This window comes from Strigops habroptila, chromosome 2, assembly GCF_004027225.2.
Source record: "Strigops habroptila isolate Jane chromosome 2, bStrHab1.2.pri, whole genome shotgun sequence".
Taxonomy (NCBI): Eukaryota; Metazoa; Chordata; class Aves; order Psittaciformes; family Psittacidae; genus Strigops; species Strigops habroptila.
The window spans coordinates 60,416,461-60,442,892 of NC_044278.2; the positions used below are offsets into that span (position 1 = coordinate 60,416,461).

The 26,432-nt window shown below is 38.4% G+C and overlaps 1 protein-coding gene across 2 annotated transcripts in view; it reads left to right on the plus strand.

Annotated features, from left to right (window-relative positions):
• Positions 1–26,432, plus strand: part of NCK2 (NCK adaptor protein 2) — a 90,538-nt gene that overhangs the window by 50,438 nt on the left and 13,668 nt on the right. For both annotated transcript variants that reach the window (XM_030475781.1, XM_030475780.1), the window contains one exon: positions 6,078–6,319. In XM_030475781.1, coding sequence (XP_030331641.1) covers positions 6,094–6,319 — 226 coding nt within the window. In that variant the 5' untranslated portion in view covers positions 6,078–6,093. The remainder of the gene's footprint in view (positions 1–6,077; positions 6,320–26,432) is intronic.

The following is a 26,432-nucleotide window of genomic DNA, read 5'->3' on the forward strand; positions in this document are numbered from 1 at the left end:
AGGAGATAATATTTTCCTGTTTTTTCAAGCACATGTATGTTAAGTGTCAAAAATGCTGTGTTTTACTGGAAATACCTGAAAATATGCCCAAAAGGTGAATTCTTTTCACAAGTTTTTGTTTGAATTCACCTTCCTGTTCTTTTAAATGCCTTTTGAGCTCTATCTTTGAGTTTGGTGCTTTACCGATCGCCAAGAATCGAATGAAATGATCTCAAAATTAGAGAGATGTGCTTTTTTAGAACTGTTTCTGTATGTCAAAACTATTCATCCAGACTGATTTAAAAAAACCCTAAACCTAACCGCACACCCACACACAGCAAGAAAGAAAACAACTGTAAGTGAAAACAAAGTTTCAAACCTTCTGAAACAGTAGACAGGCTAACCAGAGAGTGCATCTTCATAAATAAGAAAGCTTCAGACTTTGAGTGTACTTCAGATTAAGTGATCTAATACAAGTTATTTTATTAATTACAGAATACTGTAAGCGCATTCACCTACTATGAAAAAGGCCTTGAAGGAAAGAGGCTTTTTTCCTTATTTTCCACAACCGTGTTACCTCAGAGGACCATATATTGCCTATTTGCTATAGCTTATGAAAGATAAACCAAGTAGACACCAAAGATCTGGCCCATCAGCAACACATGCGTTCAAAACCCATTTTGATTTTCAGAGTTTGGGGGAAGGAGAGGTTGTTCAGCCTTCAAATCTTAGAGAAAACTGTCATATGTCATTAGTTAGCTTTCTATTCTCCCAAGGCAATTAACTAAATACTGTATAGTGATTATGTCTTATGTAATATTGTATAGCAATTATGTGTTTTATGAACATCAGTGTCATGTAAAAGCTTCCATATCAATTTAGTGCCTTAGGCTCCAACTCCAGAACAGTCTGTTATATCAATTGGCACTTCCTATTAATAGAATTTTTGCTTGTTCCCTTGGTGAGGGATTAAATTTCAAACATTACCGTCAGTCATTTTTCAGCCATGTTCCTTTTTGCAAAATAAATTTTGAAAGAGGAGAGCACCTGCTCCGTTCTCACTGGATCTTTAAAGTTCAGCCATAACTTCTCTTTGCATTGTCCAAAGTAACTGTATTCCCAATGTAACTCTGAGCCTTCCTCCTGAGGACAAGAAAAGATACTGCTTTTCTGCCGATTGGGCCAGGGCATTGAACTAGTGCGAGTGTTAACTTGTGTCAGTCTCTAGGGAGAAGATTCCAGTTCAGGAGGCATGCTGGAGTGGATCCTTTCTCATTTATCATAGTGGGAGAAACACATTATCCCTATATGGGGGGTGGTGTGGTGTGTGTGAATCCAGGCCTGGTGAAAAATGAGATCTGTGTAACAATTATGTATAGCTTGATATTTAAAAAAACATCAACTGAGCAAATCTCTAACATGAAAAATCATCAGCAGATTTACGTGTTTGTGGGCACAAATTGTCTTTAAGTTCCTCTACATTTAAGTTTCCATAATCTCAAATATTGCTTGTGTGGATCAGTTTTAATCATTGGTTCAAAATGGCATAGGTGGTTGTCTTTGGTTTTTTTTTTTTTTCTGATATTGCTAAATTCTCAAATCATTGATAGTTTATTGAACATAACATTTTTCTTTCTGGACTTTCTTCTGATAAAGTCTATATGGGAGTTACATGACTAGATATTCCATTAATGTCTGCCTTTGTTCTGCCTTAGGGATAGCAAACGTTGCTCACCTGTCTGAGCAGGCTTTCAGTGCAGTCTTTTTATAACTGACTTTGCCTTGGCTGGGGTTTTGTTCACTACCTTCCTAGGCTGGTGGATTTTTCAGTTTTTCCCTCTCTCCCAGGGGTGTTTCTGTGTAGGAAAATTTTCACGTGTGCTTCTGCAGTAGGGCAGCTGCCACTGAAGACAGGACTCATTTCCAAACAAAGCCTAAACTGGAGGGAAGAAACCAAGTGGCTGAAAATACCGGAGTTCAATCTAAACTAATTAGTTGTAACATTTCAACAAATGCAGTGTTGGTAAAACAATTAGTTTACTACTGCTGCTAGTGGTGAAGGAAATGCTGGGTTAAAAGGGGTTGAAAACATGGATTGGTCACATAGCTAATACAAGAGTTACCTTTTGAAGGTCTGCGTTGTGGAGTTTTGTTTGCTTGCTTGCTTAGTGTGGTGTCTTTGTTTTGGGTTGGTTTTGGGTTTTGGGGGGTTTTTTGTTTGTGTGGTTTGTTGGGGTTTTTTTTTATTTTGTTTTGTTTTTGGTTTTTTAATTTTTTTTTATTTCTTTTTGTGTGTGTGTTTGTTGTTTTTTTAATAACTGCAGTTGGAAGTTGTATTGCCATAAAAGTAAAGCAAATGACCACTTGAGAAGATAAGCTAAAACCCAAAGCCATATATATACTTTTTAAAATGAACCAATCTTGTCCTAAGAAATGACTGTTGCATTTCATAAATTTACAGTTCCTTGCATAGGTATTTCAAAGCTTTTCACTGGTGCTTTTTACAGTGGGGAGTGTTATCCTGCCAGGTATGAGAAGATTCTGTTTCAGTGCTAGAACTTTTGAGTTTTTGAGGAGGAACATTCCAGAAGGTTGTACACTGTTGGCAGTAATGGATTTTCATTTTCCTGGTTTCTCACGCTAACATCAGAAACTGTAGGGACTGTGGAATTTTTGTTGTGCAGTCTATAAGCAATGTACTAAAGAAATTTCATGTTTTGAGTCCATGTCAAGTTTTTGTGGGACGCTCGGATGCTTTGTTTTTCCCCAAATCTAGTTATATCATTTGCTTCTAATCTTTTGTTTGGCATACAGCTGTGTTGCAGAAGCAATTCAAAACTATTAATTCTACAGCCCCCCTTCTGAGGAACAAATGTATCCTTATTCACATACAAGGAAATCTTAGCTGTGCAAATGTCACAGGAAGAACCTTATTGTCCTTGATGGAGACAGTCTAATGCTGTAATTGTAAGAAAGTAATTTTAAGAACTTTAATACTAGTTCCCCACATATAAAAAACCAAGCAAACAACCCACCAAAAACCCCTTAACCCCTCCCAAAAAACCTCCAAACATCCCCCTGCCCCCCAAAAAAAACCAATCCAAAACTAAAAACTAGCACAACCAGACTTCACACACATGCATACAGCTTTAAATGGGCAAATGTTTAACTGCAATTGTATAATGCATTTTGACCATAAATCCTGTCTCCACATGGGTAGGAACACTTGTGCCATTAAACGTTTAGTAAAACCTGGAGTACTTTACTGAAGTGGGTTCTGCAGGACCATGCCACTTGAGAAACGTAGCTTCTCTACACTTCTGCCAAAATTGCATCATGCAAGGGAGCTGCTTGTGAAATAACACCATTTCTCAGGCAGGGTGGCAGTTTTACGCATCTGCAGTAACTGGAATTGAAGAAATTGGGTAGTGGAGACCTGTATGGTTGATGTCAGCCCTGACGTCTGGGCTCTCCCTGTGCTTCTGTCCTTGTATAGCACCTTGGGGAAGCACTTGGTGACTCTTGTAACAGGGCCAAGTCAATGTTGTTCATTGTTGTTGTTTGTTGGTTGGCTTTTTTGTCGGTTTTGTTTGGGTTTTTTTATTATTATTATTTTTTCTTCAGAGGAATAGAAAGAATTTAATAGTTTTCCATCAGTCACTAGTTAGATGTTATGCCTAATGGGTTGTTTTAAATTATTCATATACTGTAATATTGATAGATAATTTAAACTTGCCTGTGTTGTGAAAATAACCTTTTTAGAAGGAGAGCCTTTGTGGTGGCAACATCAGCCAATTGCATTGATGGTGTCCTATTTCTTTATGTGATCCATGTTCCCAGAAATAGTAAGAATTGACAATTTACAATTGCTGAGATAAAATAAACAGATTTAAATTGGAGAGAGAGATTATATTGACAACGCTGGCTTTCAGAACATGCTTGATTGCAGTTCCCTTGTGGCTACATCAGCTTATCGACCCGTAGGCTATCTGCCCATTTCATGTGATTCAGAAACCAGAGCAGTTTATTGGAGACTGCTGTCCAAAGCTCAGGCTATCCTGTGTCATTGACAGATTATTATTTTAGGGGGAAAAAAAAAAAGGTTAAAGGGAATAGTGACTTATTTATTGTGAAATCATCAATTCTACCTGCATAAGTCACAGCCTGTTTGAACTGTAGGAGTTGTGTTTCTTCTCAAGTGTTCAAAACATTGTCAGTTCTTTTTGAATTCATCTTGGGGCTCTCAGTTATGCAAATGCACATTTGAATAATGGTTTTGTTGTTGTATGTTCCTTTGTGTTTTCTAATTAGAAAATGAACTTAAGCTTGTTGATTACCACTTCAGATTTTAAAAAACATTGTTCTGCCTTGGCCATGAGGGGTGAGGTTGCTGATGCTTTCCAGAGCTTTGCTGTCAAACAGTTTAGCAACCATAGATCAATTCAATATAATGCTCTCCTGGAAATAAAAATTGTGATACTCAGAGGCTACTAAATTCTAATAGAGTTCACTATTGTGTCTTCTGATTATAGGTTAATTTTAAATAAGGTTTAAATAAATAGGTTAACTTCTTTTTCTTTGAAAGAGTAGGCTGCTGGGCTGTCTGACGTAGTTTTCACAGCTTGTACTGTAGCCAAAAGGAGAAAGTGTGTGTGTGTGTGTGTGTGTTTACAGACTGCAGAAGGAACCTTTTCTGAATACAGGTGATACATGCTGAACAGAATTTATGAATGAGGTTTGGGTTTGTTTTTTTTTTTAAATTACCTTTCTGTCACCGAAACTATTCGCGATCATAGTTCGTAGGGTTGTGGACTGCTAAGAATTGGGCAACAAAGTCAAATCGTGTTAAAAAGATCCTTGGACATGAATAGTTGGAGTACTCTGGCACCTGTTTCTACTAATCTGTAATTTAAAGGAAAATCTACAGCTTTTACTTAATAAATAAATAAATCTGCTACATTGATTTTCAACTACACTCTCGTTTCCCCACTCTGCCAGGTCCTCCTCCACTCCCCTCTTCCCCAAAATCTCCCAGCAGTAATTAGAAAATTGTAGGTAACTGCTCAGAAGTTAGAGGATCAAATCAATATGTTTTGGTTGTCACTATGATGTGTTAGAACATCAATGGTACTGGCATGGGACTTTTCCTTGCACACTACTGTGCTCCCTCACGTTTTTCCTGGTAATTACTGGGATGCGCAGGAAAACGTGGAGGCATGCAGCTGTCTTTATGCAGCTGACAAAGAGCGTTGGAAAAGCTCTTCTTGCTAAAGGTAAGTAAAACAAGCCAGCTTATTCAGTCTTAACAGAACTCTGAGTAAGTTTCGGGTAGGGAAGAAATGAAATACAGTCGAGGGAAGCACAGTGGGTACTCTTCTCCACCCGGATGATTCATGCCCAGTGCAGGACTGCAGTGAGCTGGGGTCTTCCCAGGAGCAAAGTGGGATTGAAGGCTTCTCCTAAAATGCAGTCTTGTGCTGCGTGCACAAAACGTTGTGAACAAAGGGGTTCTAAAGACAGTGCCTTCTTTTTGATGGCAGATATGCCTGCTGAGTTACATTACTTCTTAAAGTATTTACAAAATAAAGATGGATAATTTTGTTTAGATGCAGAAAACTTATAAATAACATGTTAGTATAAGGATGAGGAGCTAGAGCAGAAGGAAAATATGTTTTTGGAATGCTGCCTTTTTTGTTTGTTTTTCTCAGATCAGAACTTTGAATGCCAGGTGTGGGATAGTTTTATTATGCTATATGTAAAAACTAAATGATTTTTATAAGTAAGCCTTTGCTAATGTATATCTGAATAATATTTTGTATACATTCAGAGGAAGCAAACATAATACATTGTGACTAGAATTTACTATTAAGGTGTTATAATATTTTAGTGGAAAAAAAAGGCAAGAAAGGTCAATTATTTTTAAAATAATTTTTATTATTTTTAAAAGAGGAGTTAAAATCTATGACTGTTTGCCCTGTATGACTTTCTGATTTTCTCCTACCCTTTGCTTGCTTTTTTCAGAAGAACTCAAAGGAAAATTTGACTAAGAATTGCGTCGTATAATTTACTGATGAGAATGTTTTAATATTTTGTTGCAGAAGGACTCCATGAAAGATGACAGAAGAAGTTATTGTTATTGCAAAGTGGGATTACACTGCACAGCAGGACCAAGAACTTGACATCAAGAAAAATGAGCGTCTTTGGCTATTAGATGATTCCAAAACATGGTGGAGGGTAAGAAACGCGGCCAACAAAACGGGATATGTGCCATCAAATTATGTGGAGCGAAAAAACAGCTTGAAGAAAGGTTCTCTGGTTAAAAATCTTAAAGACACTTTGGGTAAGTCCTTTTGTATTTTGGAAGAAATTTAGTAGACTTGATGGGTTTCAGATGGGAATGTAATGTGTGTATAAATATTTTTTTTAATATACTTGTTTGGGTTTTCTTTTTTGAGGTGACATGTTAAATGACTGAGGGAGAGAGTAGGGGGTGGGTGTTCCTGCATCACATCCAGGAGAATGTTATTTTTGTTCCAGTTTTTCAGAGGTGGTGTATTTTCAGTGGCTGAAGAACTGTGTTTTCATTGAGATACCAACTGCTGAGTACTCTCCTCATGCAAAGTCCTTTCACTCAGAAACAGAAGAATGTAAACTGGATTGTTCAGCATAGCGATTATAGCATAGCTAAATTATTTTATGAATAGGATTATAAGATGTGGCTGTGTGCAATGTCAAGGGTTAAGATTCTGTGGTCTGAGATGTTCGTTCTGCTTCCAGGTCCTTCATATATTCTTCACAACAGTGTATCATACATGTAAAATAATATACGTTTGAAAAAATTTTGAGGGTATTTTGAAGAAATGTGTTTGGAAGTCAAGTGAAATGATTTTTTTTTTCTCTTTTTTGCAGAGATTTATAATCACTGATTAATTACTAAAAAAATGAAGGGATCTGCATATGGCTAGAAAAGGTTAAACATAGCAATATGTGATTGTTTTACATCGAGCAGCTAAAAAAAGTATCTACTAGTGGTATTTTAGGATGTAATGAATAAAACAGGAACATATATGCACCCGGAGGTGTTTTGAAGCTATTTTTTATCCGTGTTTTGGGGTTTGCCTGTTTTGCATAGCCTTACATAGGGAAAGCTTATTCTGTTGCAGTTTGCTATGGAAAATACTGACTCTTCAACAGAAAAATTAGTATTTGGGATTGGACTTGTTAGAAAGCAAAAAAAAAAAAGTCACTCAAAAATAGCATGGCAGTAGCTTATGTAGGTTTATTGCAGGTGTCCTGTTGCTAATGTTATGTCTAACAGGTTAGCTTTCTTGATCACTTCTTTACTGTGTCCTCTATTGCTGAGCTGCCATGAAGTACTGTAGGAAACTGAGGACTGTAGGATGGGTGGCAGGCGAACGAAGTTATCACGAGATTTAATGGTAATGTTTAAAACCATAGCCTTTCTACAGATACTCTTGGAGTATACTCATCATAGCGCTAGCAAATGCGATTATGCCTTTTCAAAGTTTTGCATAAAGAATACGCTCCAACGTCAATTAATTAAAATCAAAGTCTCGGTTGTGACTTTAATCCCCTTTTACATAGATTTATGTTGTCTAAATACATATATTTTGTCTAATAGCTAGTTTATGAAATGATTGTTTCTGTTGTGATAATATATCAAGTGTTTGTATAGAATGTGGACAGTATTTACTTGATGTAAATAAACACGTTTTTATTTATATCAAACAGAGATGAGTTTAAGTGAAGGAACAAAGACTGTCCTAGCATATATGCATGTTTACCTGCTTGATCTTAATAAAACTGCATGCTTCAGGGTGCTTCACTATGGTGGCAACTGATGAAAGAGTGTGAGAACAAAGCTTGGTGGTTTCATGTCTGAGCCTTTGCTAGTGCCACATCTTCCAAACCTTAAGCCTTTGCATGCATGTACAAGGGTTTTTAAGTTCTGAAGGACCGTTATTACAAACTACTGATTCCCCTGTACCTTTCTCTGTATCTTGTTTGTTCAGCTGAGGTGGAAAATACCATGTGGTGGAACCTAGCTTTTTCTTATGCAGTGACCACATGTACCTGCTAAGCACAGAGGTCAAGGCATCTCTTCTGTTCTTTTATGCTCGTACATCCTGTGACAGTAAGCAACTGCCTAAGCCATACCTAACCCACATCTAACCCACAAACTGGCTCAGGATATTCTTAATGCCTCCCACCCCCCAGTTGGTGCTTAAGAGTATTTTTTGTTACAGTTTATGCTTAGCATAATGAAACTTGTATCTGTGCTGCGCATCACGTATCTGTACAAATTTATTTTTACCTTCCCTGAATCGAAGTCCTCAACTAAACTATAGTTGTTAACCCTTGCTTGTCTTGCAGTAATTTCCCATTCAGACCAAGGAGAGCGTGTGTCCTTCCTTAGAGGATCCTTTGTTCTTAGCGGCCATCAAGAATGCACTTCTTTTTAAACAAAGGCTTGCAAATTGTGAGGCTGATGCTTGATCTAGTGAAACAGCTTTTGAAAGTATTGCTGCACCCAGTCAAACAAGTTCTTAAGTTCTCTTTATAGAAATATGTCTAATGTCTAATCAAACATGCCTCTCCTAAGATCACAAGGAAATTCACATTAAAATACCCGCTAACCCAGCACAGGTGGGAATGGTGGTCATGAGTATTAGTCCTTAAACCACATCCACTGTTTCCAACTTTGATCTTGAACCTATTACCAAAATATCAGATATTGAACTACAAAAAAAAAAAAAAAAAGGTGATTTAATAATCAGTGAATTATTAATCACAAGTCTTGTGAAATCTCAGGAGAGAAACAGCAGGCTCTTAGCTGTCTTCAGCGACAAGGCTAGTGGGCTTTAACTAGAAGAACCCTCTGACATACCTGGACCCACCTTTTGTACTTGCTGTGCTCCTACAAATGGTTGCTCCCATACAGATGCACTTTTCCTACCTCTTCCTTAATCAATTACATTTCCTTGTCTTTAAACATATTTCATCTGAAAGCATTGTTATCACACGAATGATGTAGTGTGTTGTCTATGGGATTGCCTGTAGCTATCTGCCACTCTTTACGCTTATCCACAGTAATTACCAGTGCTTGATTTATACTTCCAGGTATTCCATAAATACGAACAGTGCCAGCCATAGTTCAAATTGTGGCAGACCCCATAAGAGCTATCACTATTTGATTAATAGTCCCTATAGTTGGTGTTGAAGATGCATCATCTAAATAGTACTTAATCCATGTAGTCTGTGTTCTAATGAAAGTTTATAGCACCAGTTAATACTATCGGTGTCTCATACATAAAAAGCCAAATACATCACAAGAGTTTACCACCTCTGTGAAGTTGCCTTTACTGGGAAAACTTTTAATCTCATCAGAGAATGAAGTCATGCCTATTTGATGCTGAAAACTAATTTTCGTGGAACTCTGTTGGCTGTCATTAATTAAATCTCAGCCCTTGAATACTTTATAAATAGAATTACATCAGCTTTACTATTGTTTGGCTTGGGGTTGGTGAAAGGTTAATGGGCATGTGGGTACTTAGAACATGTGGCTTGATGGTTTAAAACATCAGTCCATTTTCAGGAATGTCTTGAAGCTCCTGGAATTTCCATTGTATTTGAGCATTTTTGGAAAAGAACCTCAACAAATAGAATGTATTCAGAACCAGCTTTTTTAGATGTCAGGTGCACATTAAAATGCTGATTGACACTTGTTTAGCATACGTTCATTTAAATCAGTTACTTTGGACTGCAAAACAGCTCACCTCAAATCTCAAATGACCCCCAGTAATTTCAGAATTTCTTTTGGATCATCCTACATCTTTTGGCAAAGCAGTAACCTTTTCTTCACCACTTTCTTTCCCCTTCTAAGGGCATACACCATTGTACTGTATCTTCTTTTAGTCCTGTCATTAGGGAGTTCTTCCAAAACTTGTAGCTTTCCTTAAATGACATGAAGACATTTCAAGACTTGTAAATTCTCTATTGATGGCTGTCCTTATCAGTTTTCTGTTTTATATGTGTTGCTTCTGTGATGTAAAATCTCTTTCTTGAGCGAACTCTAATGGATACTTAGCTACCGCGGCCCAGTTTTAATTATGGAAATGTAGCATATAGGCCACCTATTAAGTATTTTAAATGATTCATCTTCTCATTCTCTTTTTTGTCTTAACTGAGTGATACTGAAAGTAAAAAGTTAATAGCAATTTAGCCATTTGAAATTACTGTCTTCTGTTTGCTCATATTGAATGAAATCTGGTAATTATTACTATTCTTAAGGCAAAAGACAGCTTCTAGTCCTGTGATTAAAATTTCATCTTAATTATAATGAAGTTTAAAATAGTTTCCTTTTACAGTATTTCTTTTGTGGGGAGGGTATTTTTCACACATTTCTATCAAGCGTTACTAAGGAAGAGACCCCCAGCATGCATCTTCCAAACTGTAATTTTCTGTGACATAATTCTTTCCATGCGCTGGGGGTGGAGAGGAATTCCCATACCCATTTGGATGCAGCGGGTGTTTGCCAGCACCACCCCCAGAGCTGTCTCTGAGTGGGGCTCCATGGGTTTCCCCTTCTGCGGCAAAGATGATCTATACTTGCTGGCTCATCTCTGTCACGCTGAACAGAAACCTTATCTGAAGGGAGGAAAAATAATTCAGAAGTCGGTTGTTTGTGTAAGTAAAATAAAACTTCTGCATTTTTTTCCATCCCTTTGCAAGTCATTTTCCTGGCAACAGCACAACTCCCCAGGCAGCAGTGTGTCCATGGGTGACTGATGTGTGTGATCCAGCAGCAGGGTGCCATTTTCGTGGCAGTCTATGATTTTCTGAATATTACTGCTTTTGCTTCGCAACCAGCACTGCATTATAGGGATTTCTTAAAGATGTCTGGTCTTCTGCCTTTAGTGAACAGCCACGTAAGAAACCTAGAAAACATTTACACTCTTGGTTCTTGCTGTGGGTTTTTGAACAGATGCCCAGCAAAATAAAGACTGTTTATTGAAATGTATTTAAAGAGAGATTGGACACCAAGAATACAGGAAAGGTGTTTACAGAATGCGTAGGAACAATAGAAACTGTGGAGATGTTTGTTGGCAATGATGGCAAACAACAGTAATCTCGATAACATTTCACAGAGGTGTTCAAGTTGCACAAGAGATTCTTCAAATGACTTCTTTATTAAGCTGCTGTAAGTCAGCAGAACATTTCAGTAACTTTTTAGTTTTAATTTACTCAGTGTGCCAAATTTTCACATGGAAATCGAGAATTGCCAAGTGAGATGCAAAGTACAGTAACAAGTCCATACTTGCATCACTACTGCTAGTATGTTATTTCAGAAGTTTGTGAGTATCCGAGAGTATTTCCTGTGTTCATCAGCCTCCACGGTGTCTACCTGGGTCGATCTGTAGATATATGTAGCAGTTCCCAAGTGCTGTATGTACTGTCTCTTCCAGGAATCAACAGTTTTACACCTCTCTCCTCCCCTGGTTGTGTTTATTCATTTATATGAAAATGTTTGGGGTTTTTTCACATTTATAACTTTACATTTTTCTGTTTGAGAGCTACCTAATGCAGTCTTTCACCATGTCTTTTTGCATGTTGCCAGGGGAGTTAGCACTTTTTTCTTTAGACAAACACTGCTTACTACAAGCAGATATATGGAATAGGTTATCTTTTCAATGTAATGTTTTCTTTAACATTGGAAACCACTGTTGGTTAAGAAGTGTGGTGGGCTCCCTTTTGAGAGACAAGTATTTCAACTCAGATTTAGACTGTTACCATCATAGTTCTGCATAACATGGTCATGAAATACGAAATCTTACCCTCCAAGTAAGTTATCTACCTTCAGCTCCTGGTGTGAGGTTAGTGGTCTTTATTTTTTGGTTAGGTTTTGAGGATTTTTTTTTTTCTTTTTAAAAATAACTTACTGGCCCAATTTTGGTAGTTCTGATGTGGTGAGCTAGTAGATTTAACTGTACAAGGTGGCATTTTGATATCGATCAGGTTGCTTCTAAATCTTGTCTTGACATCTGAAATTTGATTACTACTGAAGTCTTTCACTGGGAAGAGCTACTTATGTAACTCTTAATTGTTATGATTTTTAACCGAACTTTTCCCCAATCTTCAGCACTAGTTTTTAAAAGAAGCATACACAGTATTTCATAGTCTTTGCTTGATGAATTTGTGTTTATCTGTGAACTGCCTTAGCCATGTTTGCTGTAAGATCACAGAAAACACTAAATTGGTAATATGACCAAGTGCTAGTTTGAAAATATTTCTATTCTTATTTACTTGTTTTAAATTGTAGTGTTTTCTGGACACCATGTGGGTGTAAAATTTACTACAAAAGGAAAGAACGGTGGAAATGAGAACAAATATGGAATCACTGTATAAGTTCACTGTTGTATAGCACAGCCTCTTAAGCCTTGTAGATCTCATGTTAATAAAACCAGAACTGCCTTATAAGACAAACAGAAGTTATTTTAATCTCTTTAGAACTTTGAGTTCCCAGTGTTGTTGGAATTCCTTGTTACAGACCTGTAAGAAATGCTGATCTTTCCACTCAAGAACAGGAATTTAATAAATTTGATTTAAAAGAATGAGTAACCAACCAGCCTTCAGAACTTTCTACAGTATGTAGCTACTTTTCAAATTAATTATCATATATAAAGATTTCGAAGAAGGAGCAATATGAAATCCAAACATCTCTACATGAAATAAGCAGTAAAATCCCCTTGTAGGAATTCAGCACAAGTAAAAGTATTTTTCCTGTGGCACTTTATATTGCTTTGAAGCTTTCTAGCTTGTCAGAAAATGTGGGCATGACAGTAATGGTATGTCTGTCATGTTTCTTGGAGGACTGGATGAGGGTATGTCGTCTGTATTGGCACTTTCAAGCAGTTGATATACAGGAATTTAAGTTAATCTTTACAGAGAGGAAGTAGTTGAACTTTTTATATACAGCACAAATTCTTGCTCAGTTTTGTAGAATCTCTGTGTTAAAATAGCTTATTCCATGTTTGAAATTGTTTGGCAAAAGCACTTTCTCTGCTGCACTGCATCCTGCTTTTTAGTTGTATTGCTCAAAGTAACTATGTTTGTTGTGGGGAAGGATGGCAACAGTGGTGACTCTTCAGCAGTGATGAAATTGAGGAACATGGTTTTGCGGTAGTGAGAGAAGCTGATAGGAACTCTGTTTAGGTGTGGTGTCTTTGGTGGTTTGGGATGAAAAAAGTTGGAGCAATTGCATTTCTTCCATCTTAACAGTAATAATCAGTCTGCTTGCATGGATTACTGTCATTAGATGCAGAGAAAGGAGAAATTTTTTCAGAACACAGGGAAGAGATTTATTCCATTCCTATCTAGAGCATGTGGAGTTAGGAGCTAGCATTGCTGATACCAGTGGTGTGGTAGCAGGTGATTTGTATAATAAAGAATTCCAATGCTTTGCTACTTTCTGGAAACATATCTGTCTTGTGATCATCATCAAAACTTTGACTTAGTTTAAGCAGCTATTTTCATTTCATTGTTGATCTTTGAAGATCTAGAGATATACTCAGTAGCAGTAGCTCTGCGTATGGAAAATGATACAAGAAGATAATGCTGACATGGTAGGATCTGCTATCTCACTATCAATTTGATATATACATAATGGCAGAAGAATATATTCATTTTGAATTAGTGTTACTATTATGCATGTTAATAGTTACACAGAATGCAAAAAAAGCCTCACAAATTTATGGTTATGGACCTATTGTAGGCCTGTAAAAATTTAAATAACATCATGCATATCAACTACATCCAGTGAAAGTAGCATTAAAGGAATTGAAGTCTCTGCTTTGTGGAACTAAAAACAAGACTTTCTAAAAAATACTGTGTTATAATTTCTAAAGGGACATGTCTGCAATTCCACATTTTTTAAGTACAAGCCTAATGCAACCCCCTCCCCCCAAAAAAACAGCCAAAACAACCAACCAAATAAAAAATCTAACCCACAAATTTCATGCTTTTTCTGTTACCTGCAGAACTTGAAAGCAAAGAAAACTGGTAAATATTCTGAAGAAGTCCAGGTACAGATTAATGATTCAAGCAGAGTAACTGCTTGATAAAAAACCTTTTTCTGACAGATGTGTGCATCAGGCCCTGTATTTGATCTAAGGTGAAAAGCCAAAAGCAGCAGTGAAAGCAGAACCTGCAGCTTGTTGCAGTGCCCTGAGCTCCAGTACTAGCTGGTGGTGGGAGCAGAAGTTTGTGCTGTTTTGCATTGACAATTGCATGCATTGTATTCTGCTGAAGTTTGTCTTATGTTAATTATTTATTTGGATGGATTATTTAAAGGATTTGCTGCTTCAAGAGCTTGAGACAAATATATAGAATCATGGAATCATAGAGTGGTTGGGGTTGGAAAGGACCTTAAGGTCATCTAGTGCCAACCCCCCTGCCATGGGCAGGGACACTTCATGCTAGACCATGTTGCCCAAGACTCTGTCCAGCCTGGCCTTGAACACTGCCAGGGGTGGGGCATTTACCACTTTTTTGGGCAACCTGTGCCAGTGCCTCACCACCCTCACAGTAAAGAACTTCTTCGTTATATATAACCTGAACTTTCCCTGTTTAAGTTTAAACCCATTACCCTCTTGTCTTATTGCTACAGTCCCTGATGAAGAGTCCCTCCCCAGCATCCTTGTAGGCTCCCTTCAGATACTGGGAGGCTGCTATGAGGTCTCCAGGCAGGTTCTCTTCTCCAGGCGGAACAGCCCCAACTTTCTCAGCCTGTCTTCATACAGGAGGTGCTCCAGTCCCCTTATCATCCTCGTGGCCCTCCTCTGGACTTGCTCTAACAACTCCATGTCTTTTTTATGTTGAGGACACCAGAACTGCACACAACACTCCAAGTGAGGTCTCGCAAGAGCAGAGTAGAGGGGCAGGATCACCTCCTTCAACTTGCTGATCATGCTCCTCTTGATGCAGCCCAGGATGCAGTTGGCTTTCTGGGCTGCGAGCACACACTGAAGCTGGCTCATGTTAAGTTTCTCATCAACCAACACCCCCAAGTCCTTCTCTGCAGGGCTGCTCTGAATCTCTTCTCCACCCAGCCTGCAGCTGTGCCTGGGATTGCCCTGACTCAGGTGTAGGACCTTGCACTTGGCTTGGTTGAACTTTATGAGGTTGGCATTGGTCCACCTCTCAAGCGTGTCAAGATCCCTCTGGATGGCATTCCCTCCCTCCAGCGTATCAACTGAACCACATAACTTAGTGTCATCGGCAAATTTGCTGAGGGTGCACCCAATCCCACTGTCCATGTCGCCAACAAAGAATAATATAATAGAAACCATGATGTGTCCTACCTTTCAGCAGATTTTTCTAATAATGATGGTTGCAGTAAAATGTTGCAAGACTGAAGGCGTAAAGAAATCTTGCTGGTTTAGTCCATGCTGAGTGAGTAAATCTGGTCATTGTATTGTATTAGAAGTTTGCTCTAATAAGTACTTCTCTCCCCCACTCCCCATGCAGTGTGTGTGTGCTTGGAGGTACAACTCGACATTTACAGATCTCAGAACTAGTTTTTTAGTCATAATTATGTTTTGAAAAGATATAAGGATCACCTTAACTCAGTGTGGTGGCATGTACTGGTGGCTTTGGTGGCATTACTTCCCTCGGCTGTCACTTTCATGGACCCATGGTTTTGCCCTTCTCTGAGCCAGTTATGCTTCAACATGCTATCACGTTTGGCTTAGAGCAAGCCCAAAAATTTGCTCCCAAGGTAGTTTTATTGTTCTCTGTTAAAGAGAGTCACCCCATTGCCTGTAGCTCTTCCTACACCCTGTTCCATCTGCGGCGGCAGAGCCTTTTGCTTTCTTGGTGTTAAAAGTTTATGTCTGAGTCTCCTCAACTCTTCATGTTTCTTTTTTTCCATAGAATAAAATCCTCCAAGCAATATCCTAATTATGTCTTTTCTTCTGAGGCAGAGAAAATACAGTACGTTTTTTCCAAGTCATGTCATGAACCAGATTTCTTGCATTGTGTTCTCTTCTGTCCTCCTTTCCCCTCAGGTTCCTGGGAGGATTGAAGTCTGCTGAAGCAGCAGAACTGGGGCTGCAGCGAGGGCCACTGTACGGCACTGTGCTGCCCGGGTTGGACCCTTCCCATAAGCACGTGCTTGTGGGGGGATGCAGTGACCACAGTTCTTCCGAAAATGGGGTCTGTGTGTGTTCTGCATACTGCCCTCTCCTTTAGCTTCATGGCCTAGTGCATGAAGGTGGTACATAGAAGAAGCAGTTGGCAGTAACTGATTTTTGAGGTCTTGTGCCTACCTTGTTTGGTGTGTATAGCTGGGTCACCCTTCTAAATGCTGAACTAAGATGCCTGGCAAAAATCAATAACCTGTGTATGTACTCTTGGGGACACCATTTTCCAAAGAATTCTAGTGACTTAAAGGGCAAGCGATTTTCTGTATTGAACTGACAGTGGCAGCTCTTTCTATGCTCTTAGCATCATCAGGGAATTCTCATTTAGATGTGGAAATTTCCTTCAATATGCATCTCCAAATAAGTCTTTCAATATTACTGGATCTCTCTTTTTTTCTTTTAAGGCCTTGGGCTGTCTTAACATTTTATCTTCCAGGTTCTTTTGGAGTATAAATTTGTTTCTTTTTCTCTGGTCCCACTCAGGTTTCCTTGCTTTTCTGTTTCTCAGGTTTTTTGAAGACTTGAACAATAGATGACCGTTCTGTGACATGTTTTCATACTGTGCAAACAAAATTACTAAATTAGCATTCATGCCAAAAAACTTGAGCTTTGTCTTAGAATGCACAAGAGAAGATTTTCTTCCAAGTCTCAAAAATGTTATGTTTTGTGGAGCACATCTGTAAAGCAGGAATCCAGATGGCGTGTAATGTATGCAGACACCCAGCATAAACCTGATAGGTGAGAGAAAACACCCACCACTCTTGTTTTGAAAGAGGAGGGTTCCAGTGGCAGAAATGGCTTTCTTTGAGAATCACTTCAATGGTAAATATGGTTTGTTTACTTACAAGTAGTTTTTGTGGTTTCAGGTTGCCCAGGTGGACGTTCAGGTTGCTGTTTCTACTAGCTGACTGTTTGTAGCTGTATTTTGCACCAGAAAATTGATTTAGGGCTTTGGCTGTAAACCATCTAAACTCTACACTGTCAATGCCATCACTCCTGTTTAGCAGTCTTTGACACTTGTAAATGAAAGAAAAGAGAAGATGAAGAAAGAAGGGGAAAATGGTTTTTGGTGTAGTAAAAATGCTGTTGTTCTTGTACATGGGATCTACCAATTTGCAAACCTGTAAGATATTTTTTCTAATTGTTAATTCAGGAGGTTGTTCTCCAGATCAGGAGCAAAATTTATTGCTGTATTACTAGTTCATTATTGAGTTTTAATCTACAGAAGAAATTGCTTTAGTTCATGTGTGAGTTGTGAGGTTTTATATTTTGGCTGTAAGGGCCAAACCTCAGAGGAGATGGGCTGTTTTGTGAAGCGAGCTGTTTTCCCCTGTTATTTCCCCTTCAGTGGTGGAGAGGTCTGGTTTTGCTTATGTAGTTGCAAATAACCTGAGATCCCTTGATTAACGAAGCTGTGGACATTGCAATTCAGAGAGGAAGTTAGTGAAGAAAAGGTGGTATTTACTTTGGTTTCTCTTCCTGAAGGAAACTTTGAGTAAAATTGCAGTATCTGTGATGGGCTTCTAAGGAGTCCTGAGGTTTCCAAAGATAAAAGTAATCAATACCTTGGATTTTCTGGTAACATGGTGTTTAAAATTTGAAAACATAGTAGAGTATAGGATTGTCATTCTGACCTTTACAGTAGAATTACTAAGGCTTTACATCATGCTTGGTGTTGGCATGGGCCAACTGGAATAAAACGCTATAACCTTAAAGAGTAGCTGACTGTTACGTTCAGGAGGGACTATCCTGAGCTCTTTGATGCTAGGAGATTGCCCTTTGGTCGGTATTTGCATCACTGTTTTCTAATGCTTTTCTTTGAGTCAAGGGGTTGTATAGTTACTGCTTTGTAATTTATCTGTTCAGGTTTGGGATTGATGATGTGAACCTCAATATGCAATTGTAACGCTTATTAGGCCTTTCATTTACATGTACAGAATTGAGAGCAAATGTGAGCAAACAAGAAGTGAAAAGACCAAGTTAGTACTATTATCGCCCATATCCAAAATAGAATGCTTCCATCTTAGCTGGAAGAGTCTTTAAATTGGAGGGCCATAATCTTACATTTGTGGTAGTCTATTTTCTATTTGCTGTAACTTTCACTTTATTTTTTTTAATGAAAAAAGAGTGGGTTAGCAAGCCGGATTTGTATCCTGAGCTGTCTTGCATACCTGTTTTACTTCATATAAATGCAAGATAACTAAATATAAATCATCTTTCCATCAAATGCTAGAGGAGGAGTGCAAATATAAGCTGTTGTATACTTTCCGAGGGACAAGAGTTTGTATTGGGGTAGACAGTTTGGAGCACCTCATGCAGAATGGGATTTCTTTGTCAACATGTTAAGTGTTTATGAAGGAAGGGCAAAATGGTGGAGCTTTTCTTCTCTGTGTCCTGGGTTCAGCTATAGCAGTCATTTTTCTCCTTCTTAGTAGCTGGTGCAGTGCTGTGTGTTGGTTTTTTTTTTTTTGTTTTTTTTTTTTTTTTAACTTTCAGCCTGGGAACAACGCTGATAACACCGATGTTTTTAGTTGTTGCTAAGTAATGTTTATTCCAACCAAGGACTTTCTCAGTCTCATGCTTTGCCAGGGAGGAGGGGAAGCCGGGAGGAAGCAGAGACAGGACACCTGACCCAAACTAGCCAAAGGGGTATTCCATACCACAGCACGTCATGCCCAGTATATAAACCGGGGGGAGTTACCCGGAAGGCCCAGATCACTGCTCGGGTCGGGCTGGGTATCGGTCGGCGGGTGGTGAGCAATTGTGTCCTCTCCCCTTGTTATTTCACTAATCGTTATTATCATTGGTGGTAGCAGTAGTGGTTTTGTATTATACCTTAGTTGCGGGACTGCTCTTATCTCAACCCGTGGGAGTTACATTCTTCCCATTCTCCTCCCCATCCCTCCGGGAGCGGGGGGAGGAAGAAGGGAGGGGGGGGAGTGAGCGAGCGGCTGTGTGGTTCTGAGTTACCGGCTGGGCTCAAACCACGACACTCTGCATCAAGGGAACAGAAAGCACTGGGAAGTCCTACAGGGCTACTGTGCCTTCTCCCCATACCTTATAAGTCTGTTCTTGGAAGGATAGGGCTGCCCTATGTTTAATGTACCTGGTTATTTCTTCTCATCAGAGCATCCTACAAAATCAAGAGAGCAGTTTAATAAGGTTACAAAGTAGATGGAAATATCTTTAAATGATCTCTATTTGAAAGCAAAGACTGTGTATTTAAAGCAAGCTGTCTTCAATTTAAATTTGTAGACAGAAATTGGAACTACAGATTCTGAGGAAACCCCATTAATTTTATATGCCTTCTGTTTGAGACTGAGATGACTGTTTTCCTATTCCATAGAGGATTTAAAATCCCAAGGCCATTTTATAGTTGCCTAGTAAGGCTTTATCTACTTCACTTTTCCTTTGGGGGAACATACATGAACATACATGAGGCGGTTGATGGAAGCCTTTGGATCATGTGTTTGACGCCCTCAGAAGAACTCTGTCTGCATGTGTTCCTGTAGTACATCTTTCATTTTAACCTCTTGTTCTAAAATGGGTACAGGAAACTCATTATCTGTACTAGAATTTGAATGTACCTTTTCTGATAAGATAGACATGTTTAACACAGTCTGAATTATGGGAATTAATGCAGTACTTGTTTTTTAATACAGTTGTTGAGTTGATTGCTTTATGGAAGCCTCCATACCAAATAGTATTTGATGTATGGGGAACTTTGAAACTGCATTTTCCTGTATTTGAAAAACATAAGGATAAAGCAGCCTGGTTGTCGAAATAACGGAGTTTTGCTTTGACATTTAAAGAAGAGTTTCCATTTTCTGATTTGTCCTAGTGCGGCTCTTCTTTTGATATTGAGCTTCTTAAAGGAGACACAAAGTCATTAATAGAGCTGTAAAACTTCATTTCTGTATCACAAATGCAGTTGAAGATGTCTGGAATTTATAGCAGTGTCCTTTAAAGAGTGCTATTGGTGGAGATGTTGCTTCTAAAATACTGACTATTCTATATGGATCTTGGCCTTTGAACATTCACTTGGAAACTGGACGTGGAGGGGGAGAAGGGGTGGGAGGCTGCAGACTGAAAACGTGCAGAAATGTTTGGGTTTTCTTTCCCCGTAACAGAAGAAACCTCAGTCTGCTGAATTCCTTTTTAATAAAGAAGCAAAGAAAAGTTAAAATTATTTAAAAAAATTAATAATAAATAACAAAGCCAAATGAATGTCTGATGTGGACATTCCAGCTGTCAAGAAGTTATGTGTTTATCTCTGTATTGAGTGAATTAATTTACATAGTTTTATGCTTTTTCCTAAGAATTTTCCTGAAAAGTTAATTACAACTTAATACAGAGCATTTTTTTGTTTTAAAAACGACACTGACCCTTTGCATACTTATTAACCCATATGCGTTAATATGCAATGTAATTCAAAGCCTTAGTATTTGGGATGAATAAGTTGGTAAACAGAAAAGGATAATTTTTTTTACCTGCATATGTGTGAAGCAGATGGAATTGCAATTCTATTGAAATGCACCAGAAAAATAATGATTTTAAGTATCTCAAAAATTGTCTAAAATGTTGAATAAATGTTGCCTTTAAAAAATAAAAACAAAAACAAAAACCCATGCTTTGATAAACTTGTTTGATTCTGCTGCTTCTAATGCAAAACACTTGATTACTACGTTGAATAAGAATTTCTGGTTAACTCTTCCTTGAAGATTTTTAGAACTAGGAGAGCTGTTCTGTAAAATTTGATTTTACATTTGGGGGAACTAAAACATATTTCCATCTCGTTTCTTAACTTTTAAATCACTAAGATTAACAGATTTTTTTTTTTTTTTTTTAAATATTATCTTGCTCTTTTAGAGGTGACTGTTGTTATCCAGTATCTGAACAAGCTCTTGCTCTGAGTATTTACACTGGGAGTTCTCCTAGCTCATTTGTTTGACTTCCTTAAACTTGTTTTGCTTGAATGTTTCAGCTGTTTAATGGAAGCTGTCTTAATAGATTTTAGTAATGTTAAATTTTTCAGCTCTGCAGTGCCTTGTTTCAGTTAGAATTATAATGTGGTTTTTTTTTTAAAAGAAAATGTTCTTTTAAAAATCTGATTAAAATGAAAATATTTTCATAAAAAACAAACTGTACTTATGCTCTTTGTGGTGGCTTGATTTCATTTTTTTAAGCATAAAGCAGATAGTAACTGTTTAAAGCATTTTACTCTAGAAGTACACAAACTGTGCAAATTGTAAAGTAATTGCTTTGGTGTGTTATGTTTGTTTGCTTTAATTCAGAGAAGAATGACCAGTAACACAAAGAAATTTCAGTTATTGGGTCATTTTTAAACTGCTTTTTCCCATCAATAAATTTTCAAATACTCATTCATGTTATGTTTAAAACCCATGCCTTGACAGCCTGCATGAAAGTTGTGACAGCATGGATAAGATTTAAGGCAGAAGCTGAAGGACACATCTCCCAGAATTTTCTCTCTTTTTCCTCCTCTTTTCAATACCTTTGGTTTTATAAATTAGTCAGTTTGATACTGAATAGCTGCGAACTCCAGTGCTGAAGCTGAGCATGGTGCTGAAAGGCATTGCCATGGAGTGCAGACTGGGAAGTTGGGCCAGGGTGTCATCCCATGCAAGGAGGGAGGCACTTCAGCCCTGCAAAGCACCACAGGGCTCCTGATGAGCTGTCAGAATCAGCCCAGCATTGAATGCATCTCGTTAAAATCATGCCAGTTAGTCAGCTTTTGACAGAACCATGCATCATGGGTTGATTTTTGGGTACTAACCTTGTGGCAGAGCAAGTTGCTTTGTGGATGGCATGGCCAGTTTGGGTAACCTGGAGGCTAGTGGGAGGGCAGAGATCCTCACTAGCCCTGCCTGCCTTTTCAAGTGGGCAGAGCATAATATTTCTCGAGGATTTAAAAAGTAAAAAAATCTGTAAAATCTGTTTTAAAGACATACAAATGAAATATACTATTTTTTTACCCACCTTTGGTTTTGAGTGTATGTAAGTTGTGCTTTTAATTCAGCTCTAGTACCAGTTCCTGTGTTTCGACTAGGTGATACAGCATAATTTAGGTTTTTAATTGAGAAAAAGCTGTTGTATTTGTAAATAGACTGTGAAAGAAAGTAGCTGGCAGTATTTGATGCACTATTAATTCAAGATATCTATTTAATGATCCTTATAATACTTAATTTTTTTGTTGATTTACAGCTTTGTTATAATACTTAATAACTGCTGGAAAATCATTTCAAACACAAAAGGTTGAGAACATGGTAAAAAATCAGTTCTGACTTGTTATGAAAAAGAATCTATGAAGATGTAAATATAGCAATAAACGAAAAAAAGGGGAGAGGGAAGGTAACAGTATTACCAGCATTAACAGCAGCATTTGTTGTTGTATTCCAGCTGTATATTTAGGCTAGAAATAGTTACTCCAACACTGATACAGGATATTTGAAGGATACCATTTACTAGAAATCTAGTCCCTTCAAGAGGAAGTAGTTTACAAGAATTTGGTTATGTTAAAACTCTTTTATTGGTTTTGCAATGGTTTTTATAGTTTAAAGGCCACTTTGGGGAGGAGGGTGTCCTTCATTAGTGGCCCTCAATCTTTTAATAAGAAGTTGTTGGAGGCTTCTTAAAACGTTGTATTTGGTGTATTTAGTGGCATGTGGTCTCTTTCACCGAGTTCTGGATTGAGGAATTCTGTTTTGGAAATTAAATGTTGCATTTATCATTTCTCAAAGCAATACAGTTTTCTTGTATTGCACTTTTTTTCTGAAAGGCCTTTTTTTTTTTATCTTGTGAATTTGATTTGATGTGTAGGGTAAGCTACAGAAAATATTTTTGCTCATGATTTGTGCATCAGAGAAGGTTTTAGGAAAGACAGATTGGGAGAATTCAGATGACACTAGTCTCGTTGCCAACTGTTTTTCAGAATTTGGCTTTGGGTATTTACTGACCTCTTTCACATGCTGAAGATGGGAGAATGGAAGAGTCAATCTGAGGTATTGAAAAAACTTAAAATGCTTTTGGAAAAGAAACACGACTGTATTTAGTCTATTTTAAGTTAAGCTACATAGAAGGTGTAATAAATTAGGGAGCAGTCTTGGAAGGGGAAATGCTAGAGAATTTGACTGCAAATATCTTTAGAGTTTAGTGCGTGTTATTCTTAAATAGAACTTAATGAAATAAATGTGAGTACAGATAAGCCTGTGGAAATGCATTATACAGCCACATCAGTGAATCTTTTCTTTTACTTCTGGGGATGAGCAAAAGCAGTTAAAATACAAAATGTGGTTACTCATTTGTTTCAGGCAAGGACACCAGCTCGTGGGAGCATGGAAAGAATCATCAAATAAGTCTTCCTAAAATTAGGTATTAAACCATTAAAAATGTTTTGTAAATGGTTTTTTTCTAGTAAAGGGAGTATGTAATATAAACCATAATTAGGAAATTAAATATGAATTTTTACTAGTGGCAAAAAAATCCTTTTCTATACAAAAGTTTTATATGTATTTGATAAAGTATGTATTAGGATAAAGTTTTAAACATAAGTAAACTTCTTTACCCTAAGCACCAATTCTCGCAAAGGTGGTAGCTACGCATCCTTGTTTCAGTACCTTTAGTGAAGGCAAAAGGATGACAGAGAAATCCTTTCGGTTTTAGCAGGAAAAGGCTGGGCAGTTGGGGCATCTGTGTTGTCTGATAGGTGGCCAAGCTTTGGGCCAGGAACATGACAGAAGACATAGGCAGGGGTAGGGGAACTGGCACTATCACAGTGTCAGGTGAAAGGGGAGTGACCAGAAGCAAATTCCACCACTTTGAGGTTTCAGGTTGAGAGGGGAGCTCAAGGCATTTCCTGGGGGAGCTTAAGGAGCTTTCCATGAAATTGGAAGGCTGGGAGTGCTGCAGAGAACAGGCACTGTAGTGTGAGCTGGAGGACTTACAAGTACAGTGGGAAGGCCATCATGGGGACAAACTGGTAACGAAAGGGTGCAAAGCTGGGGTTTGCACAATGGGGACTTAGACAGGAAGCAAATTCATAGGAAACTGGTCTTCCTTTGGCCTGCTGCTCGCAAAACAGGCTATTCTTCAGAGCTGCAACTGAGCGAGGAGAGGAAGAGGGCATGAAGTAATGCGGGAGGCACGTTTCTTGAGTCTCCCTAGGACTGACCTCAGGGCCAGAGGATTTCTTTCGCTGCAAGGAGAAGAAGGATTTGTCATGGATCCCTTCTCTGGAAATGATGCTAACCATTTTATGGGTTTTATCTCTGCAATATAGCCACCTAAAAATTAAACCTTCTCACATCACTTGGCAACTTGTTTGTAAGAACAGAAATGAACCAGTTTAGTGTGGGTCAGCTGTAGACTGTGAACAGCATTATTTCCTATGAAATGCCATAGCATAAAACAATCTTTCTGCTGCTCTGCAATGCTTTTGCACCCACTCCTTTGCCCTCGCTTGAAAGCTAATCCATTGCTTTAGGTTTTTCCTTAACAACTAGTTGTATTACAAAGGATTATGGTTTCAGGTGAACTGTAACCAGTGAGTCAGAATGGGGAAAACACAGTTGTGTTTCACTAGTAGATAATTTTTCATTAAAACAAAGACAATGAAAATGACAAAATTATGACTGCAATCACAAGTATATTTGACTCTTCCAGATATGACTCCCGAAGTGCTTGAATGTTTTGTTTTCCTTCTGGAAAACAGAAAGGGTAAAGTCCTTCTGTGGGTTTCATTCCATTCAGGCATAATAGGGTTACCCTTACGAATAGTAGTAAGTGAACGTTTCTGTTAGTAACAAGTAATGGCAGTGTTTACTTTTCCAAAGATGACTCATGTAGATTGTACTTTCTTTTCTTTAACGGAGTTGTAATTTTTGTTGTAGATGCATATGAAGTTTATAATTGTCCTAACTTTATTCGTGCTTAGCTATGACCAGCCATCCTACTAAATTGTATTTTTAGACTTGTTTCCTAAGGAAATGAAGCTTACACCAGTCATGCTGTTACAGTCAGCTGTCATCGTCCATCCATCTGTCCGCCCTTGATAACTCAGCCAATTTTAAGCAAACTTGACAGACCAGCAGAGATAAACTAGCTAGGTTTCTCCAATTCTGTGCCGGGGAGGGTTATTGCTGGTGTCCCTCACTGGAGTAGAGGCCAGAGCAATCCCAGCTTTGCTCAGTCCAGGCAGGGCTGAAAGGCAACGGGGCGCCAGGTGGCGAGCTTGTCTGGCCAGCCCAACAAAGGGAGGGAGGTGAGCACCAGGGGAGATGGAGTGTGCTTTGAGGGCAGTTTGGAGATGGCAGCGGGGAGCCAGAGGTATGAGGAGGACCTGGGAATATGAAGGCAGTCATAGGGTAAAGGGACTTACTGTGGATCCTGCAGGAGACGGGGGAGGCAAAGGAGGAGTAGTACGGTGGGAGGTGTAAGGAGTAAAACGGGAACAGATTTCCTTGATTCTGCGCATGGAACTTGTTTCCTCTTCTGTCATAGACGCGGCTATGAATGTTGTAACCTCACAGAAAAAAATGAGTGTTAGATAATGTTGTGCATGCCTTTGCTGTGCTTGGCTGCAGATGGGTCTCTGCATACTTACCTTGGTCAAACCAGCTGGAAACACAGTATTTGGTGCACATCACTGCTATTACAAAAGGCTAATCATGCTATCAGCCTTTAAAAGTTTGGTTAGATTAAAAGTTAAGCTTAAACTGAAGAGCTCCAGCTGCCTTTATTGATAAATTAAAAAAGCGAGATTTATAATTATCTCCCTCCCTCCCCCCGTGTTTGTTGAATTGGGAGGACAGAAAGGAACATTTTAAACGCCAGATGCAGCATTGGAAGGTTTGTGGGAAAAGATGCAACTTAGAAAACTCCAAGTGGAAGAAAGTGGGTGGAGGATAACCTTTTGCTAAATGTTTAAATAACTTTGTCAGACCTCATTCTTTTGAGAAATTTTTCACCTATTTGTCAACATTTTTTTCTCTAGATACTTCAGTTTATGGCATGCTTTTATCACACTGCAACCCCGTACCTCGCAGTTACCTCTCTGCTCTGGTTGTCAGCTTGTTTTCTCCTGGCCAGCTGCTTCATCATCTGCTTGAGTTTTTCTGTTATTTTATTAGTTCTCCTGCTGTAATTCCAGGAAGTGGTGCTGCATATCTCCATTACAAAGCACATCAGTACCTAAGCTTTTAATCTGGAAGGTTCAAT